The 20,594-nt window shown below is 49.1% G+C and overlaps 1 protein-coding gene across 1 annotated transcript; it reads left to right on the forward strand.

Annotated features, from left to right (window-relative positions):
• The first annotated feature begins 737 nt into the window (after positions 1-737).
• Positions 738-19,060, forward strand: LOC133359840 (zinc finger protein 883-like). Its single transcript, XM_061578391.1, has 4 exons — positions 738-769; positions 2,929-3,702; positions 7,639-8,416; positions 18,540-19,060. Exons 2-4 carry the CDS (start codon positions 2,957-2,959, stop codon positions 18,882-18,884), a joined length of 1,869 nt encoding a protein of 622 aa, XP_061434375.1. The 5' UTR covers positions 738-769; positions 2,929-2,956; the 3' UTR covers positions 18,885-19,060.
• The last annotated feature ends 1,534 nt before the right edge of the window (positions 19,061-20,594 follow it).

Here is a 20,594-nt window from a genome sequence, read left to right on the forward strand (position 1 = left end):
ACCATTGACTCAACACTGCCCATAGACTCAACACTGCCCATAGACTCAACACTGCACCATTGACTCAACACTGCCCATTGACTCAACACTGCCCATAGACTCAACACTGCCCATAGACTCAACACTACCCATAGACTCAACACTGCCCATAGACTCAACACTACCCATAGACTCAACACTGCCCATAGACTCAACACTACCCATAGACTCAACACTACCCATAGACTCAACACTGCCCATAGACTCAACACTACCCATAGACTCAACACTGCCCATAGACTCAACACTACCCATAGACTCAACACTACCCATAGACTCAACATTGCCCATAGACTCAACACTGCCCATAGACTCAACACTGCCCATAGACTCAACACTGCCCATAGACTCAACACTACCCATAGACTCAACATTGCCCATAGACTCAACACTACCCATAGACTCAACATTGCCCATAGACTCAACACTACCCATAGACTCAACATTGCCCATAGACTCAACACTACCCATAGACTCAACACTACCCATAGACTCAACATTGCCCATAGACTCAACACTACCCATAGACTCAACACTACCCATAGACTCAACATTGCCCATAGACTCAACACTACCCATAGACTCAACACTGCCCATAGACTCAACACTGCACCAAGTGGTGGGGGGGGGGGGAGACGTCCCCGCAGCGGGCGCGTGGTGGGTTGGAGAGAGACGTGACGTCACGTCGAGCAGGAAATGGTGACGTCACGACCGAGTCGCCCGCGTCTGCGTGAGTCCGCATCTTTGTGTCACTGTGGGAGAATCTTCACCCGTGTCTGTCTGTGTGTCAATCTGCGGCCATCTGTGTGTGTGTCTGTATCCGTCTGTGTCTGTGTGTCAATCTGTGGCCATCTGTGTCTGTATTCGTTTGTGTCTGTGTGTAAATCTGTGGCCATCTGTGTGTGTGTCTATCTGTATCCGTATGTGTCTGTGTGTCAATCTGTGGCCATCTGTGTGTATCTGTATGTACCCGTCTGTGTCTGTGTGTCAATCTGTGGCCATCTGTGTGTGTGTGTCTGTATCCTTCTGTGTCTGTGTGTCAATCTGTGACCATCTGTGTGTCTGTCTGTATCTGTATGTGTCTGTGTGTCAATCTGTGGCCATCTGTGTGTATCTGTCTGTATCCGTCTGTGTGTGTGTGTCAATCAGAGGCCATCTGTGTGTGTGTCTGTATCCGTCTGTGTCTGTGTCAATCTGTGGCCATCTGTGTCTGTATCTGTCTGTGTGTGTCAACCTTTGGCCATCTGTGTGTGTCTGTCTGTATCCGTCTGTGTCTCTGGATGTGTGTCAATCTGTGTCCATCCGTGTATGTGTCTGCGTGTCTTAGACTGCGTCTATTTGTGTCTCTGGGGTGTGTGTCCGTCTGTGTGTGTCTTAGTTTGTGTCTATCTGTGTCTCTGAGGTGTGTCCATCTGTGTGTGTGTTAGTCTGTGTCTATCTGTGTATCTGAGGTGTGTGTCCATCTGTGTGTGTGTCTGTGTCTATCTGTGTCTCTGGGGTTTGTGTCCACCCACCTCTGCATCCATCCGCCTGTCTCTGTCGGGTGGTGGAGGGTTGCGACACATTGATAAATAACGCGATCTAACCCCAAAAACGTTGATTATGAATAATATTGGTCGCGAAAGCCTACGTGTTAAACTGTCTCTGTCTTCATTTGTCTTACAGTGTCCCTGTCTCAATCTGTATTCGTCAGTGTGTCAGTGTGTGTCTCTTGTGTGGGAGCAGTGGTGCAAGCGGTCAGCGCTACACTGCGCAACGAACCCGACGACACGAGTTTGATTCCCGCTCACGGTCAACACCAGTGATCGCGATTATCTGAACCGGTCATCGACCTCCTCCCCTAGGTCGACTCGGCCTCAAATGAGTAACCTGGTGCGGTGTGTAGTAAACATCACCACTGGGTAGAGAAAGGTGGCCGGGCGTGGTGTTGGCCACCCACCCCCTCGTGTGCCATGGTGCCAGCCTTCATAGGCCGCTACTCCCTAACAGCAACTTGCCTATACTCTTTGGTTCTTTTGGTAAAGTCATGTAGGTAGAAAAATAATAGATCACGACGTTTCGATCGCAACACAAGCAATCGTCATCAGGTGGGACAACCACAGCAAGAAAAAACTGCTGAAATAGGCGAGAGATCTGCTGTGGCCCAAGGTTTTATAGGCCTCGGCAGTATGGGGGGAAGAGCAGAGGTCGCAATCAGGTACCCGATACCTGTACCCTACCCGTACCCGGCCGGTTACGGGTAGGGTACTGCCGGGTACGGGTACCCGTTTGCGACCCTGGTGCGGCCGGGTACGGGTAAGGAATCAAAACCCGTTTGTGACCTCTGGCACCCGGGTCACTGCAGTAAAGTGAGAGATGCACAGAGAGAGAGAGAAAGACACACAGAGAATCGGAAATAACAGCTGACAGGTAGGATGGAAACATCACAGTCAGTTAAGACTTTACCTGGTTAATAACGTCCTTCCAATGATTGCTCAGTTTGTACCCATCCTCTTGGTTGAAGTTGTGTCTGTGTTTATTTATCTGGATGGCTTCATGAACAAATCTCTGATAATTGCCGGTGGGTTTGCAGAGTACCTTCGTCTTGGAAAAGTCAATTCCGTGCGAGCCCATTTAAAAGTGCATCATTGCTCCCAGTGGCTTCCTAATATCGGAAGGGAAGAGCATTCCAGACTGCCACAGAAGAAGCGGATCTCAAAGCACCACGCGACAATGCGCCGCTGCTTTTGGTGCTACGAGGATGACGGAGAGTTCACGTAACGACGGTTCATGCTCCTGGGCGAGATCATCAGCGAGGTGTAGCGGTTCACCCGTGAATGGATATTGTGCGGTGGCGCATCACGCAATTTTTTCGTTTTATGATTGTTGCCTTTCCCTTGCGTGCCCCAGTGCCGACGCGGAACGGAACGGAGCGAAGATGAAGATCTTCTGCCCGATCTGCAAGTGGCTCGTGGTCAGCCTGCCCGCCCTGGACGACCACATGAAGCGGCACAGGGGGTGGACGGAACCCGCTCTGTTCCGGTGCCCCCACTGCCCGTTCAACACGGACAAGCTGAACGTGTTCATCGGCCACCAGGCGACGCACGACGTGCGCGAGTCGCACAAGTGCGCCGAGTGCGGCAAAGTGTTCATCGACGCCGAGGTCTTCCGCGAGCACCAAGCGGCACACGCCGAGGAGAAGCCCTACAAGTGCACCGATTGTGAACTGGCGTTCAACCGCTCGGAGGATCTTCACGAGCACCAAAAGACGCACGCCGGCGGCAAGCCCTACCACTGCACCGTCTGCGGCATGGACTTCACCCGGTCGGAGCAGCTCCGCAACCACCAGAGGATCCACACGGGCGAGAAGCCCTACAGGTGCGCCGAGTGCGACAAGATATTCGCCCGGTTTGACACCCTTGTTGCCCACCTGCGGGTCCACGAGGGTGGCAGGGCACGTCGGTGTGCCGTGTGCGGCAAGGAGTGTGCAGACTTCAGGGCCCTTCACGTTCACCAGAACGTCCACGGCCTGCCGTCGCGGCCCCCGTCGAGCGGCGGACCGGAGGGTGCCTCGGTTCAGACGTTCGACGCTCCCGTTCCCTGTGGAAACGGAGGTGGCGAACCGAGAAGACGGCGGACATCCGGAGGCGGCGGTGGCGACCGCTCCTTCTCCACTGGAGCGAGGCAAGCAAAGAGAAACGCCCCCACCACCACCCCCACTACCACCTCCTCATCCTCCTTGCCGCCACGCGCGGTGGCTTTGAAACGCGGCCGGCGGCAGTGAAGGCGAAGGCGACGTTTCCACGTGATGATGGTGTCAGCCACCTGGTTGCGCTGCTATCATTTGTGATGGCCCAGGTCACTTCTGAAAAAGAGCTTCTACATAGCTCAGTAGGGGCCTTACCTGGTAACAATAAATAAAAAGTTTTTAAGTAATTTATTTACCTTTCCTATACTTTGTACTCCTATCTTTTTTTTTACTTTGTCGTTGTAGCTTTGCGATCCCCCGTGCCCCTACTGGACATCTGTGACAAAGAGCTTCATAGATCATAGGAATGCCCCTGGATAAGTTAAGATTCTAACTCCGAAGGTTTCTTCATTTCCCCTCTCGATTGTGAAGCGGGAAGACAGATAATAACGTTCAGGTCTGAACAGATTTACCTACGTACATTGAACTTCCCTTCGCACCATACGTAGCCGACCATTGCTAATCGGAGGTTCAGGGGACGCGGAAGGACAACAAACTAAACACAAAAACAAGCAGCAGCTTCCAAACAAATGAGTTTGTCAATCTAGGCGATGACGCAGAACTCGCAGCGTCTTCCTAATATCAGAAAGAGAGCGTTTCAGACGGCCGCGGAAGCATATCGGAAAGTGTCACACGACGATGATGCGGTGACCGCCGCCTTTGATTCGACGGCTGAGCCCGAAGCCGCTGCTGCCGCTGCCGTCGCCGTCGCCGCCGCTGCTGTTGTGAATATGATCACTGGAGTGTCGCGTGGCGATGGTTTATAGCTCCTTGACGAGATCAGCAGCGAGCGTATCGCGGTTCAGTTGTGGCCACGCACTTTGTGTGACCATTGTAGAACCCTCTTCAATGGTTCCAAACACACACAAACACACATATGCACCCTGTACACACACATATATACCCCGTGTACACACACACACATATATATACCCTATACAGCGACTTCTTTATTTACGAATGAGTTATGTTCCAGAGGTAAGTTGCTTTGTTAGTAAGTCCCCAGTTTACTCCTGTCGATTCCAAACAAGTAGTACGGCGGGTACTCTAAACACGGGGAATGGCTTTGAAAGTTACGTACTCTCCTGTAGATGCCTGTTCTGCAGATGGAGATGTCACTGGTCCTTCATGTTCTGCAGATGTAGATGTCACTGGTCCTTCATGTTCTGCAGATGTAGATACAATTGGTTCTTCATGTTCTGCAGATGTAGATGGCGCTGGTCCTTCATGTTGTGCAGATGTAGATGACGCTGGTTCTTCAAGTTCAGTAGATGTAGATGCTACTGGTTATTCAATTTCTGCAGATGTAGATACCCATAGACTCAACATTACCCATAGACTCAGCACTGCCCCATATACTCAACACTGCACCGTAGACTCAGCACTGCCCCATAGACTCAACACTGCCCATAGATTCAACACTGCACCAAGTGGTGGAGGGGGGGGGGAAGTCCCCGCGGCGTGCGCGTGGTGGGTTGGAGAGAGACGTGACGTCATGTCGAGCAGGGAATGGTGACGTCACGACCGAGTCGCCCGAGTCTGCGTGAGTCCGCGTCTTTGTGTCACTGTGGGAGAATCTTCACCCGTGTCTGTCTGTGTGTGTCTGTGTGTCAATCTGTGGCCATCTGTGTGTGTGTCTGTATCCGTCTGTGTCTGTGTGTCAATCTGTGGCCATCTGTGTCTGTATTCGTCTGTGTCTATGTGTCAATCTGTGGCCATCTGTGTATGTGTCTGTCTGTATCTCTATGTGTCTGTGTGTCAATCTGTGGCCATCTGTGTGTATCTGTCTGTATCCGTATGTGTCTGTGTGTCAATCAGAGGCCATCTGTGTGTGTGTCTGTATCCGTCTGTGTATGTGTCAATCTGTGGCCATCTGTGTGTGTGTGTCTGTATCCTTCTGTGTCTGTGTGTCAATCTGTGACCATCTGTGTGTCTGTATCCTGTCTGTGTCTGTGTCAATCTGTGGCCATCTGTGTCTGTATCTGTCTGTGTGTGTCAACCTTTGGCCATCTGTGTGTGTCTGTCTGTCTGTGTCTCTGGATGTGTGTCAATCTGTGTCCATCCGTGTATGTGTCTGCGTGTCTTAGACTGCGTCTATTTGTGTCTCTGGGGTGTGTGTCCGTCTGTGTGTGTCTTAGTTTGTGTCTATCTGTGTCTCTGAGGTGTGTCCATCTATGTGTGTGTTAGTCTGTGTCTATCTGTGTATCTGGGGTGTGTGTCCATCTGTGTGTGTGTCTGTGTCTATCTGTGTCTCTGGGGTTTGTGTCGAACCACCTCTGTATCCATCCGCCTGTCTCTGTCGGGTGGTGGAGGGTTACGACACATTGATAAATAACGCGATCTAACCCCAAAAACGTTGATTATGAATAATATTGGTCGCGAAAGCCTACGTGTTAAACTGTCTCTGTCTTCATTTGTCTTACAGTGTCCCTGTCTCAATCTGTATTCGTCAGTGTGTCAGTGTGTGTCTCTTGTGTGGGAGCAGTGGTGCAAGCGGTCAGCGCTACACTGCGCAACGAACCCGACGACACGAGTTCGATTCCCGCTCACGGTCAACACCAGTGATCGCGATTATCTGAACCGGTCATGGACCTCCTCCCCTAGGTCGACTCGGCCTCAAATGAGTAACCTGGTGCGGTGTGTAGTAAACATCACCACTGGGTAGAGAAAGGTGGCCGGGCGTGGTGTTGGCCACCCACCCCCTCGTGTGCCATGGTGCCAGCCTTCATAGGCCGCTACTTCCTAACAGCAACTTGCCTATACTCTTTGGTTCTTTTGGTAAAGTCATGTAGGTAGAAAAATAATAGATCACGACGTTTCGATCGCAACACAAGCAATCGTCATCAGGTGTGACAACCACAGCAAGAAAAAACTGCTGAAGTGGGCGAGAGATCTGCTGTGGCCCAAGGTTTTATAGGCCTCGGCAGTATGGGGGGAAGAGCAGAGGTCGCAACTGAGTACCCGATACCCGTACCCTACCCGATACCCGGCTACCCGTACCCAGCCGGGTACGGGTACCCTTTTGCGACCCTGGTGCGGCCGGGTATGGGTAGACCGTGAGTCACTGGTGAGTAACTGTTTGTCACTCATTTCCCAACGTCTAGTCTCTTCTAACAATTCAAGTTCCTAGAATCAACCCACCCACGCCTGCAACATGGCTTCATCCCAGAGGTCGCAATCAGGTACCCGATACCCGTACCCTACCCGTACCCGGCCGGTTACGGGTAGGGTACTACCGGGTACGGGTACCCGTTTGCGACCCTGGTGCGGCCGGGTACGGGTAAGGAATCAAAACCCGTTTGTGACCTCTGGCACCCGGGTCACTGCAGTAAAGTGAGAGATGCACAGAGAGAGAGAAAGACACACAGAGAATCGGAAATAACAGCTGACAGGTAGGATGGAAACATCACAGTCAGTTAAGACTTTACCTGGTTTATAACGTCCTTCCAATGATTGCTCAGTTTGTACCCATCCTCTAGGTTGAAGTTGTGTCCGTGTTTATTTATCTGGATGGCTTCATGAACAAATCTCTGATAATTGCCGGTGGGTTTGCAGAGTACCTTCGTCTTGGAAAAGTCAATTCCGTGCGAGCTCATTTAAAAGTGCATCATTGCTCCCAGTGGCTTCCTAATATCGGAAGGGAAAAGCATTCCAGACTGCCACAGAAGAAGCGGATCTCAAAGCGCCACGCGACAATGCGCCGCTGCTTTTGGTGCTACGAGGATGACGGAGAATTCACGTAACGACGGTTCATGCTCCTGGGCGAGATCATCAGCGAGGTGTAGCGGTTCACCCGTGAATGGATATTGTGCGGTGGCGCATCACGCAATTTTTTCGTTTAATGATTGTTGCCTTTCCCTTGCGTGCCCCAGTGCCGACGCGGAACGGAACGGAGCGAAGATGAAGATCTTCTGCCCGATCTGCAAGTGGCTCGTGGTCAGCCTGCCCGCCCTGGACGACCACATGAAGCGGCACAGGGGGTGGACGGAACCCGCTCTGTTCCGGTGCCCCCACTGCCTGTTCAACACGGACAAGCTGAACGTGTTCATCGGCCACCAGGCGACGCACGACGTGCGCGAGTCGCACAAGTGCGCCGAGTGCGGCAAAGTGTTCATCGACGCCGAGGTCTTCCGCGAGCACCAAGCGGCACACGCCGAGGAGAAGCCCTACAAGTGCACCGATTGCGAACTGGCGTTCAACCGCTCGGAGGATCTTCACGAGCACCAAAAGACGCACGCCGACGGCAAGCCCTACCACTGCACCGTCTGCGGCATGGACTTCACCCGGTCGGAGCAGCTCCGCAACCACCAGAGGATCCACACGGGCGAGAAGCCCTACAGGTGCGCCGAGTGCGACAAGATATTCGCCCGGTTTGACACCCTTGTTGCCCACCTGCGGGTCCACGAGGGTGGCAGGGCACGTCGGTGTGCCGTGTGCGGCAAGGAGTGTGCAGACTTCAGGGCCCTTCACGTTCACCAGAACGTCCACGGCCTGCCGTCACGGCCCCCGTCGAGCGGCGGACCGGAGGGTGCCTCGGTTCAGACGTTCGACGCTCCCGTTCCCTGTGGAAACGGAGGTGGCGAACCGAGAAGACGGCGGACGTCCGGAGGCGGCGGTGGCGACCGCTCCTTCTCCACCGGAGCGAGGCAGGTGAAGAGAAACGCCCCCACCACCGCCCCCACTACCACCTCCTCATCCTCCTTGCCGCCACGCGCGGTGGCTTTGAAACGCGGCCGGCGGCAGTGAAGGCGAAGGCGACGTTTCCACGTGATGATGGTGTCAGCCACCTGGTTGCGCTGCTATCATTTGTGATGGCCCAGGTCACTTCTGAAATAGAGCTTCTACATAGCTCAGTAGGGGCCTTACCTGGTAACAATAAAAAAAAAGTTTTTAAGCAATTTATTTACCTTTCCTATACTTTGCACTCCTATCGTTTTTTTTTACTTTGTCGTTGTAACTTTGTGACCCCCCGTGCCCCTACTGGACATCTGTGACAAAGAGCTTCATAGATCATAGGATTGCCCCTGGATAAGTTAAGATTCTAACTCCGAAGGTTTCTTCATTTCCCCTCTCGATTGTGAAGCGGGAAGACATAATAACGTTCAGGTCTGAACAGATTTACCTACGTACATTGAACTTCCCTTCGCACCATACGTAGCCGACCATTGCTAATCGGAGGTTCAGGGGACAGGGGAAGGACAACAAACTAAACACAAAAACAAGCAGCAGCTTCCAAACAAATGAGTTTGTCAATCTAGGCGATGACGCAGAGCTCACAGCGTCTTCCTAATATCGGAAAGAGAGCGTTTCAGACGGCCGCGGAAGCATATCGGAAAGTGTCACACGACGATGATGCGGTGACCGCTGCCTTTGATTCGACGGCTGAGCCCGAAGCCGCTGCTGCTGCCGCTGCCACCGCCGTCGCCGTCGCCGCCACTGCTGTTGTGAATATGATCACTGGAGTGTCACGTGGCGATGGTTTATAGCTCCTTGACGAGATCAGCAGCGAGGGTATCGCGGTTCAGTTGTGGCCACGCACTTTGTGTGACCATTGTAGAACCCTCTTCAATGGTTCCAAACACACACAAACACACATATATGCACCCTGTATACACACATATATACCCCGTGTACACACACACACATATATATACACCCAAAACAGCGACTTCTTTACTTACGATTGAGTTATGTTCCAGAGGTAAGTTGCTTTGTTAGTAAGTCCCAACTTGACTCCTGTCGATTCCAAACAAGTTGTACGGCGTGTACACTAAACACGGGGAATGGCTTTGAAAGTTGTGTACTCTCCTGTAGATGCCTGTTCTGCAGATGGAGATGTTACTGGTCCTTCATGTTCTGCAGATGTAGATGTCACTGGTCCTTCATGTTCTGCAGATGTAGATACAACTGGTTCTTCATGTTCTGCAGATGTAGATGGCGCTGGTCCTTCATGTTCTGCAGATGTAGATGACGCTGGTTCTTCAAGTTCAGCAGATGTAGATGCTGCTGGTTATTCAATTTCTGCAGATGTAGATGCCACTGGTTCTTCGTGTTCTGCAGATGCAGATGATACTGGTTCTTCAAGTTCTGCAGATTTAGATGCCGCTGGTTCTTCACATTCTGCAGATGCAGATCCCACTGGTTCATCATGTTCTGCAGATGTCGATGCCACTGATTTTTCGAGTTTTGCAGGTGTAGATGCCACTGGTGTCTTCACGTTCTGCAGATGTCGATGTCACTGGTTCTTCACGTTCTGCAGATGTAGATGCCACTAAATCGTCACGTTCTGCAGATGTAGATGCTGCTGGTTCTTCACGTTCTACAGATGTAGATGCCACCACCATCTATTGAGCGGGGCGGTTGAACTTACGACTCTCGGTCCGAACAGGCAACTGGACGCACCGTACCGGGTTTTTTCCAATCTCTGAAAGTTTGTAAGTCGAGTGTTAGTAGGTAGAGGAGTTCCTGTGCTGTATATATTTGAGTAACATTAACTTTAAACGAAAAGACTTGCAAACTGCACCGGCTTAGGGAGTTGGGGTAGGAGGCACCGGATTTTCAAAAACACCGGACAATCACTAAATCGTCATCATTGTTTTAAATAACTTATTTTTGCACATTCTTGCTTGACATGTTTGTAGGTGTTGTTTTTTTCGTGTTTTATATGAAGTTGGCATAAAGAAACAATACAAATAGACAAAAAGTTACCACATTTACTGCATTGTACTTACCACTCTAATCTTTAAGGCTCTGCATCATGGGGTGATATATAGATGTGCAGTATTTTCATTTTAACACGTTGACTTTCATGACCAATATCCATAATAGTTTTTTTGTTAGATTGCATAACTATAAATGTCGTTAAATCCGTCACCACCCGACACAGCCAATTAATAATAATTATTTGTATTTATTTGTAAGGCGCCTTTCTCTGTCTCAAGGCGCCTTGTAAGATTAAGGTTAAGGAAAGGCCAAGAGAGGATGAGAGCTACAAAGAATAAACGGACTTAATTTGTGGATTAAAAAAAAACGCGACTTAAAAGTATCCACATTGTCGGTTAAACGAATTTCCAATGGTAAGGAATTCCACGACCGAGGCGCAGACACAGCAAATGCCTGCTCACCGCAGGAACGCAGCCGGGATAGAGGTACGCACAGAAGGGCCGAGGGATTTAGGAACGAAACAGGAGGATTTCTCCACAAATATAGCTGTCGCCTGATGATGCTAGTTGTAATTACGTCGTAATCAGATTGTGAATGTGGATTTACTCTCCAACACACCCGTGTGCTGTACTAATGTAGAGAAAGTGCATGTGTGGAGACAGTACGTCTGTGGACACAGTGTGGTGCAAAGACAGTGCGTGGACTAGAGCTCACGAGCAGACATTACAGGGTTGATAAATAATAGAGCAAGTTGTCACAAGGGGGACTCAACAGGGAAGTACGGGAACGGGCCAGAGAGTTCTAGAAAGGATGAGTGGCCAGGGGCGGAGTTAAGGACACGTCGGGGATAAAAGGAGGCGAGTAGCAAGGTTCAAGGCTGCCGTGGGATCGGGGTCGTCGCTGTCTTCACGCCGAAGGGAAATAATATTAATTATCTCCGTGACTTTACCGAAAGTACCAAGAATATTAATTCCTTAATAATCAACGTTGTTGGGTTTAGATTGCGTTATTTATAAATGTGTCGTAACCCTCCACCACCCGACACGGTCAATCAGTAATAAAGTGTCACGTTGACAAAAGACAAATAGTTCACTTCTTTAGCCCACCGGTGTGTTGAAGCGTGAAACCACAACAACAACAACGTGAAACCACCACAACAACAACAACAAAATAATGTTGTTGTGGTTTCACTCTTCAACAACACAGCGGTGGGCTAAAGTAGTGAACTATTTCATCTTCTTGGTTCTTTCGGTAAAGTCGTCACGTAGAAGGGAGATAATAAAATAATAAAAATAAAACATAATAAAATACAATTCTCACAAAGGGAAATAATAAAATAATAAACATGAAAATTATAAAATACAATTCTCACAAAGGGAAATAATAAAATAAAAATATTAACACATTATAAAATAAAATTCTCGCAAAGGGAAATAATTAAATAATCAAATTCTAAAATACAATTCTCACGACGTTTCGGCCACAATGCAAGCAGCCGTCCTCAGGTGAAGAACAGGTCTGTCGGAAAGACAGCGACAGACCTGGTCTTCACCTGAGGACGGCTGCTTGCGTTGTGGCCGAAACGTCGTGAGAATTATTTTATTATGTTTTATTATTTTATTATTTCCCTTCTACGTGACTTTACCGAAAGAACCAAGAAGATGAATCCCTGCAGTCACGAAAGCTTTAAATCGAAATGTCTTCACGCCGCCGTTGTCTTCGTGTCATCGTTGTCTTCGCATCATCGCGATTTACGCGTCATCCCTGGCCCAAGTTATCTGCGTCAAGCGCCCTAATCAAAATAAAGAAAGCCCTCTACAGTTTGTATCGTCCAAGAGTCATTACACTAGTAACGAATTGGCATATTCTGTTTACTTGACAAACCTTACTAATTGGCTGTGTTGGGTGGTGGCGGGTTTAACAACACATTTATGTATATTTTTAATATTTACGCCATATAACCCATACAAACCTCAATTAAGGATAGTATTTTTTTTATTAAGTTGTATGTATGTATTGCTCCTGCACTGTTTATTTTGTGTGCCACAGTGCCGCCATTATCTTTGTGTTTGTTTTGTAGGCATTTTTTCTTGTAAACAGAATGACCACCAAATCTTTAACGCGGGAGAACCTCCCTTCGTCGCTAACCAACTGTGTTTGCGTTGCTAGGAGGAACCGGCGTTCCACGCATGCGCAGATGCGTGCTATGGCACGCGGCTCAGTAATCATGATCCCTCGCCACTTCGCGGTTCAAGTTTCGCGGCCTCAGTGCATCGCGGATTTTTCAAAAAAATTCAAAAATACCGCCATATCGGCAGCCGTATTGCGGAAAGCAGCGTTGTTTCATCGTGATGCGCGAGAGAAACGGTTTCCCAGGATGCCAGACAAAGAGAGAAATTCTCTCAGAGGCTTTGTACATACTGTACCCACGGGCACTCAGACAAGGCACGTGATTGGTTCCCGGCGCGAGATCGACGAATGAGAGCACGAGTGGATGTACAGTATCCCGTGAGCTGATTGGCTGCGCATCATAATACGTATCGTATGAGAGAGAGAGAGTGAATGTATAATATTAAGGTTTTATAATTAAATAGATTTAAGTAAAATATATATATAAAGTATAAATATACATATTTTAAACATTCTGGTACCCACACACACATATACGGAAATTTCTAGGGGGGCCAATCCTACTTCGCGGATTTTCACCTATCGCGAGGGGTTCCGGTCCCATTAACCGCGATAAACAAGGAATCACTGTATTGTACAAAGTGTGATTTCCTTAATTTAGATTAGACTAACCTTCTTTGCCAGTAGCAAAATATGATAATCGGGTGTGGACCAATCAATTTCAAGGACAGTGCATACATGATCAGATTTGTGTTTTTTTTTGCATTCCGACCACAGGTATTGTGGTCAATGTAAACATGACTCCTTGTAAAAAAGGTGTCAGTTTTATTGCCAGATAAAAGGGTAAAAAAACAATTATCATATTTTGCTACTGGCAAATGAGGTTCCAATGGTGTAAAACTACAGACGTTCAGATTATTATATTGAAATTCTCTTATAATTATAAAAAAATTAAATGTTCTTTTGTTTGTATTATGACTGCAGGTATTGCGGTCTATGCAAACATGACTCCTTGCAAAAAGGTGTCAGTTTTGTTGCCAGATAGAAGGGTAAAGAACCAATTATCATAATTATAACTATTAAAAAATACTTGGAACTTTGTAGTAGAACGAAGCAAAATGGAGAACGCAATTATAACAATCACATATTCATTTCACGGAATGAAAAGCCCTGGTAGAATCATTAGACTCAAAATGTTTAATAACAATCATTTTTTTACAAAATTAATGCTTCTCCATTCTCCCATGGAGAAACAAAATGCTCCTTCATGGAATAAATAAAAGGTGACCTTAGTAAATTTAAATCATAAAATAGTTAACAATGAAAATTAATCAAAATTTGTGTTGTTATAACAATTCTATTTAATTAACACATTTAAAGTTACACATTTTTATGTGACGTCACATTTATCAAACCTCCCCCACTCGTCAATGTCTGACCCCCCTCCCCCCATAGGTGCGTGACGTCATTTATGGACGGCCCCTTGCCATCCTTTTCCACCTCCATGGTGAATTTGATGGCTGGATGCATGGAATTGATGTGGTTGAGAAATTGGTTCAAAGCTCGTTGGCCATGTGTCATCTACGTGCCTCAACCACATCAATTCCGTCACTTCTCTTGCCCCCCACCCTACCGGTCCTGACGTCATGTCTGTTCCTTCCTCACCGGTCGAAACGTCACGTCTCTTCGACCAACCCCACCCCCCCCCCATGCTCGTGACCTCCTGTCTCTTCGTCCCACCGCCAACCGATCTTGACGTCACATCCATTCGCCCCCCCCACACCACCGGACGTGACGTCATGTCTCTTCGCCCTCCCCCCCAACGGTCGTGACCATCACGTTCCTTCGTCCTCCACCGGTCGTGACGTCACGCCGGCGTTGCTTGCGCCCACTTTGCCCGCCCGACGTCACTCGCACGCGACGGAAGGAAGCCGGAGGGCGAAGAGCGTCGATGAGTAATAGAGAGGGAGGCCGTGGGGGAGAGGCCGTGGGGGAGAGAGACTGTCTGAGAGAGACTGTGTGAGAGACTGGGGGAGATACTGTGTGAGAAAGACTGTGTGTAATAGAGAGGGAGGCCGTGGGGGAGAGAGACTGAGAGAGACTGTGTGAGAGACTGGGGGAGATACTGTGTGAGAGAGACTGTGTGTAATAGAGAGGAAGAGGCCGTGGGGGAGAGGCCGTGGGGGAGAGGCCGTGGGTGAGAGACTGTGGGTGAGAGACTGTGGGAGAGAGATTGTGTGGGAGAGAGACTGTGTATAATAGAGAGGGAGAGACCGTGGGAGAGAGACTGTGTAATAGAGAGGGAGAGACTGTGGGAGAGAGACTGTGGGAGAGACCGTGGGTGAGAGACTGTGTGTAATAAGAGAGGGAGAGACTGTGTGAGAGACTGTGGGAGAGAGACTGTGGGTGATTTCCCTTTCCGCGCCATTTTTCTGTTGTTTGTTTACAAACAACAGCGACCCACGTGTGGCCGCTTGCTCAGTCTCGCTTAGTAATCGGTCTCGGTCAGACGTGCGCTCATTCGCTGTGAACTCTGCAGTATTTTGTGTATTTTTGCACGAATTTTGCAATTAGCCATGGCCTCTAATCAAGTGAAGAGTGGTAATGTTGGTGAGAAGAAGGTTTTAAAGAAAATTGAAATCGAAGTGAAGAAGGGAATTATTGAAAAGTATGAGCGTGGTGTGCGTGTTACCGATCTTGCTGCAGAGTACAAGAAATCAAAGTCTACGATCTCGACTATTTTGAAGCAGAAAGAGGCTATTAAAGCAGCTAATGTGGCAAGGGGAGTTACAATGTTAACCAAGCAGAGGCCTCAAGTGCTGGAAGAGGTGGAAAAACTGTTGCTAGTGTGGTTGAACGAGAAGAAACTTTCAGGTGATAGCGTAAGCGAGGCGATCATATGCGAGAAAGCTAAGAAGATACATAGTAATTTGCGTCAGAAATACCCTTCTTCGAGTGGAGAAAGTGATGAATTTAAAGCCAGTAGAGGATGGTTGGAAAAGTTTCGTAAGAGAAGTGGTATTCATAGTGTTGTAAGGAATGGAGAGGCTGCTAGATCTGACGCTGCTGTTGCGGAAGCGTTCGCAAAAGATTTCGCTAAATTCGTGGAGGCTGAAGGATATGTCCCGCAACAAGTGTTTAACTGCGATGAGACGGGATTGTTTTGGAAAAAGATGCCGAAGAGGACCTATATCACACAGGAGGAGAAGGCTATACCCGGGCACAAGCCAATGAAGGACAGATTGAACCTTTTGCTGTGTGCGAACGCAAGTGGCGATCTAAAAATTAAACCACTAGTCGTCTACCAATACGAGAACCCTCGTGCGTTCAAGCAGCACAATGTGAACAAGGCCAGACTGCCCGTGATGTGGAGGGCTAATACGAAGGGTTGGGTCACAAGGAGCTTGTTTTTGGAATGGCTGCACGAGACTTTCGCTCCCGCTGCTAGAAAATATCTTTCCGACAATCATCTGCCTGAAAGGTGCCTACTTCTGATGGACAATGCACCAGCACACCCTCTAAGTTTGGTTGACCATATGGACAATGATTACGACTTCATTAAGGTCAAGTTTCTCCCCTCAAGCACGACTCCTTTTCTGCAGCCCATGGACCAGCAAGTCATTTCCAACTTAAAGAAGCTGTACACTAAGGGACTCTTTACCAGGTGTTTTAATGTGACCGAAGAGACGTCTTTGACCCTGAACGAGTTCTGGAAGAACCATTTTAATATTGTTCATTGCATCAACCTCATCGACAAAGCCTGGGAAGACGTCACGTACCGGACCTTGAACTCGGCATGGAAGAAACTTTGGCCTGAATGCGTTTCTGAACGAGATTTCGAAGGATTTGAGCCCCCTGTTGTGGAGGAGATCGTGTCCATGGGTAAGAGCATGGGTCTTGAAGTCGATAGTGATGACGTAGAGGAACTGGTCAAAGATCACGTTGAGGAACTGACAACGGACGAACTCGTTGAACTCCAGAATGAGCAGCATAAGGTGCTCACTGAGGAGCAGTCATCGGAGGAAGAAGATGAAAGGGAGGTGATTAAAAGTTATGTGTTGAAAGACGTCATAGGAAAATGGAATGAGTGCCAGAATTTCTTTGAAAAGCACCACCCCGACAAAACTCTTACGAATAGAGTGTTGAACATGATGAACGATTGTGTCATCTCTCATTTCCGTAAAGTTTTGATGCGCAGGAAAAGACAAGTCACAACAGATCGGTTTTTGGTGACTGTTGGTCCACCAGCTAATCGGATAAAAAAACAAGAAACCCCTGACCCAGAAATCCCTGAAGACGAAACAGAAGACGAAGAAATCGCAAGAGAGAAAACACTTGAAGGAGAACGTCTTTCCATCGCAGAGGCGGACTCTCCCTCAAAACAGTAATCTGCTCCCAAATCATCTTCCTCCTCACTTCCTTCATGCCTGAAGGGTTTCTCAGTGTTATTCAATGCTTTTACATTTAGTTTACTATTACAGGAGAACCTCTGGTCACGAACGCTTCTGACCACGACCAAATCGGGTTCTGACCAAAAAAGTAACAATTTTTGAATCTGGTAACAAACACATACTCGGGTGGCGATCAAACACGGCCGCAGCCGTTTTACTCCTCCACGCCATTTTTTTGTAATCGCCAAATTTCCTGTATTTTTGCATTAATTTTGAAATTAGCGAGTACGTAAATCGCTAACAGAACTCGTTAATCTCTTCTCGCATCATTCATACGATGATGCGGGGAAGTAAACGTTCATACGATATTACGGTGAATGCTTCCAAAACAATACTGTACCCAAATATTACTGTTAACTTACTTTCAATAGAAACATGAATTGCTCATACAAATATTCTCTCTCTCTCAGAATCGACCGACTGATGTAGCAGACGAAACAATCATCTTGCTGAACGATTTTAAACTTTGATGCGGCAATGTTAGTTTTCTCTGTTGTTCAAGGTTTTCTCAGTGTTATTAAATGTTTTTACATTTAGTTTACTATTACACTGTGAATTCTATGGCATGATTAACTATTTTTGTGCTTAAAAATAAAAAAAACTATATATAGTTCGTAGGAGTCTGGAACGGATTAATCGTATTTACATACAATCCAATGGGGAAATTAGGTTCGAGTCACGACCAAATCGGGTTGCGACCCAAGTTATGGAAAGAATTATGGTCGTGACCAGAGGTTCTACTGTACTGGGCAGTTGGAGGCAGTCTGCCCTCCAGCAACAATGGAGGACAGAGGAGCGACGCTCAAAACAACTAGCAAAGCGCTGGACTAATAAGAGTACCAAGTTTGCACAGTAGGGGGCACAGGCGGTGTATCTGTTCGTCATCTCAGTAAGAATCAGAATTATTATTTAGACTGCAGGAGGAGGAATCCGATGAGCTATTAATCTCTTTTCCACAGATGTCCAGTATGGGCATGGTGAGTCAGCGATTTACAACAGCAAAAACATGATACACACAACCACACGATACACACAAACACACGATACACACAAACACGATACACACAGACACACGTTAGGAGTGCAAAATAGAACAAAAGGTAAGCAAGTCCCGAAATGGAAATTCATTGTTTAAGTTCGATTTATCAAGATTGGGCAAGGCAGCAAAAATAACAACAGAACAGTAGCCAACTGCGCTAGTTGGAGGTGCGGGGGGAAGGACAACAAATTAAAAACAACAATAAGCAGCAGTTCTAAAGAAATTAGTCAATCTAGGATCTAGATGATGATTTAAAAGTGCATCGTAGCTCCCAGTAGCTTCCTCATACCGGAGAGGAAGAGCGTTCCAGACGTCCGCCACAAGCAGCAGCATCTGAAAGCACCACGCGATGCAGCGGCGACCACTGCCTTTGTTCTACAGTTAGCAACCGGTGTCGGTGGTTTCTAGCTTCACGACTTGTTTGCGATACTTCGCAGGGGCGGGGCGAGGGAGATTAATTTTCCTTCGTGTGCCTCACTCTTTGCCCCAGTGCCAAGACGGAAACAATGAACGAGGGAGGAGAGATGAAGATCTACTGCCCAATCTGCAACTGGGTGGTGATCAGCCTGCCTGCCCTGGAGGACCACATGAAGCAGCACAGGCGCCGGACCGAGTCTGTGCTGTACCAGTGCCCCTACTGCCCGTACAGCACGGACAAAGTGGCCACTCTGATCGGCCACCAGAGGAGCCATGCCGACGAGAAGCCCTACAAGTGCAGGGTGTGCGGAGAAGTTTTCGCGAATTCGAAAGACTACTGCTCCCATCAGACCACGCACATCAGCCGTGCGCGACGCAGGAAGTCGATCGTCCCACCGCCAAGAGACTTCTCACCTGACAAGAGAATCCACGCGGGCGAGAAGCCCTACGAGTGCGCGATGTGCGGGAAGCGATTTGCCCTGTTGAAGGTTCTCGTCCAACATGAGAGGACCCACACGGGCGAGAAGCCCTACAAGTGCGCCACGTGTGGCAAGTCATTCGCCCAGTCGAGCACCCTAGGCATCCACAAGCGCACCCACATGGGCGAGAGACCGTACACGTGCGACGTGTGCAACAGATCGTTCACGCACTTGGGCACGCTCCTTGTACACAAGAAGACGCACTCGGGTGGGAGGTCCCTCACGTGCCCCACGCGCGGGAAGGCCTTCTCCGAGGCAGGGCGCCTCCGGGCGTGCCGGCAGGCCCGCGCGGGCTCGAGCGCGTCGATGCCGCCGGCCCATCCCCCCCTCCTCCGCCACTGCACCCGCGGTAGGGCCAGACTCCACGAGGGCGTGACTGCCGCTGGGGAGGTCGTGGCGAGCCTCGGGGGCGAGGGTCCCGCAGCGGCCCCCTCGGCAACCCCTTCGGCGACCCCCTCGGCATCGCTAACATCAGAACACGGCGAGACCCTCAGCTTCGAGACATTGCCAGGGGTTAAGGTAGAATGCGACGGTGAAGATCCTCCCGCCTCCCGACCGAACATGAAACGGGAGTGCGGAGGGATCGCCAGCTTCGAGACATTGCCAGGGGTTAAGGTAGAATGCGACGGTGAAGATCCTCTCGCCTCCCGACCGAACATGAAACGGGAGTGCGGAGGGATCGCCAGCTTTGAGACATTTCCAGGGGTGAAGGTGGAATGCGACGGTGAAGATCCTCCCGCCTCCCTACCGAACATGAAGCGGCAGCGCGGAGAGATCGCCAGCGTCGAGACGTGGCCAGGGGTGAAGGTAGAACTTGGGGGGGAGGACTTTTCAGCTCCTCTCTCGATTGTGAAGCAGGAACAGGAAGAAAGCCCCGGCTGTGAGACCCGGCTGGGGTGAAGGTGGCACACGGGTGGCCGAGTCTCTGCTTTGGGAACGGATGTTGAGGTCTCCGTGGGAAGTGTGAAGGAGAAGGCTCCAAAGCAAGCAGGTCGAGTGAGAGCGAGTCCTCGACTGGGACCTTTGTTAATTTTGGTGGCGCGGGTGGAGGATGTGTAATACACAGAGGGGGCAGGTCTCTTAGAGCGGAGATTAAACACTCGAGAAGCTGACCGAGAGAGATAAATGTTGAGAAAATGTCGCGTGATACATTTGTAATGTGAGGCTATATCCGGGTCATTGACGGATCACAACTCATCACGATGATTGGCTCTGCCGGTCCTGGTCCATAGCCAATGGGGGGAAGCCTCGGGGCGTGGCCCTGACGTAATGGAAACGTGACAGCTGTAAGAGGATTGGTTCTGCTGGCTTTAGCAACACTGACATGTGGGCGACGCAACAGGCAAGGATGGATAACGTGCAACGGACTTAAACTTCGGTAAACACTCTTGAGCGGTGGTTATTAACCTTCACTGCAGCCTTGCACCCCATTGGTTCTCAATCGTTACAAAATAATTATAAGTTGTCTCCTCCCTCGAGACAACAAAGGCCAAAAGATCACCCCCTCCCCTGTCTCGACGAAACAAAAGACATCTGGAGGTTAATTATTCACAAGGTTGTCTTGGGAAAGTTGTTAAACTCGATTGACCACCACGTCATAGAAATAATCAAATCTTGTCCCTGCCATCCTTGGAGAGCTCTTTGGTTTT

Source organism: Lethenteron reissneri, chromosome 66, assembly GCF_015708825.2.
Source record: "Lethenteron reissneri isolate LAM-NWPU_2019-01 chromosome 66, ASM1570882v1, whole genome shotgun sequence".
NCBI lineage: Eukaryota > Metazoa > Chordata > Hyperoartia > Petromyzontiformes > Petromyzontidae > Lethenteron > Lethenteron reissneri.

What these genes read in the sequence shown, in the direction of transcription:
- LOC133359840 (XM_061578391.1), top strand. Translation starts at nt 2,957, where the DNA reads ATGAAGATCTTCTGCCCGATCTGCAAGTGGCTCGTGGTCAGCCTGCCC. An exon ending in TCCTTCTCCACTGGAGCGAG is followed by an intron (nt 3,703 to 7,638) that starts GCAAGCAAAGAG and finishes TGCGTGCCCCAG; the next exon opens with TGCCGACGCGGAACGGAACG. An exon ending in TCTCCACCGGAGCGAGGCAG is followed by an intron (nt 8,417 to 18,539) that starts GTGAAGAGAAAC and finishes TCTTTGCCCCAG; the next exon opens with TGCCAAGACGGAAACAATGA.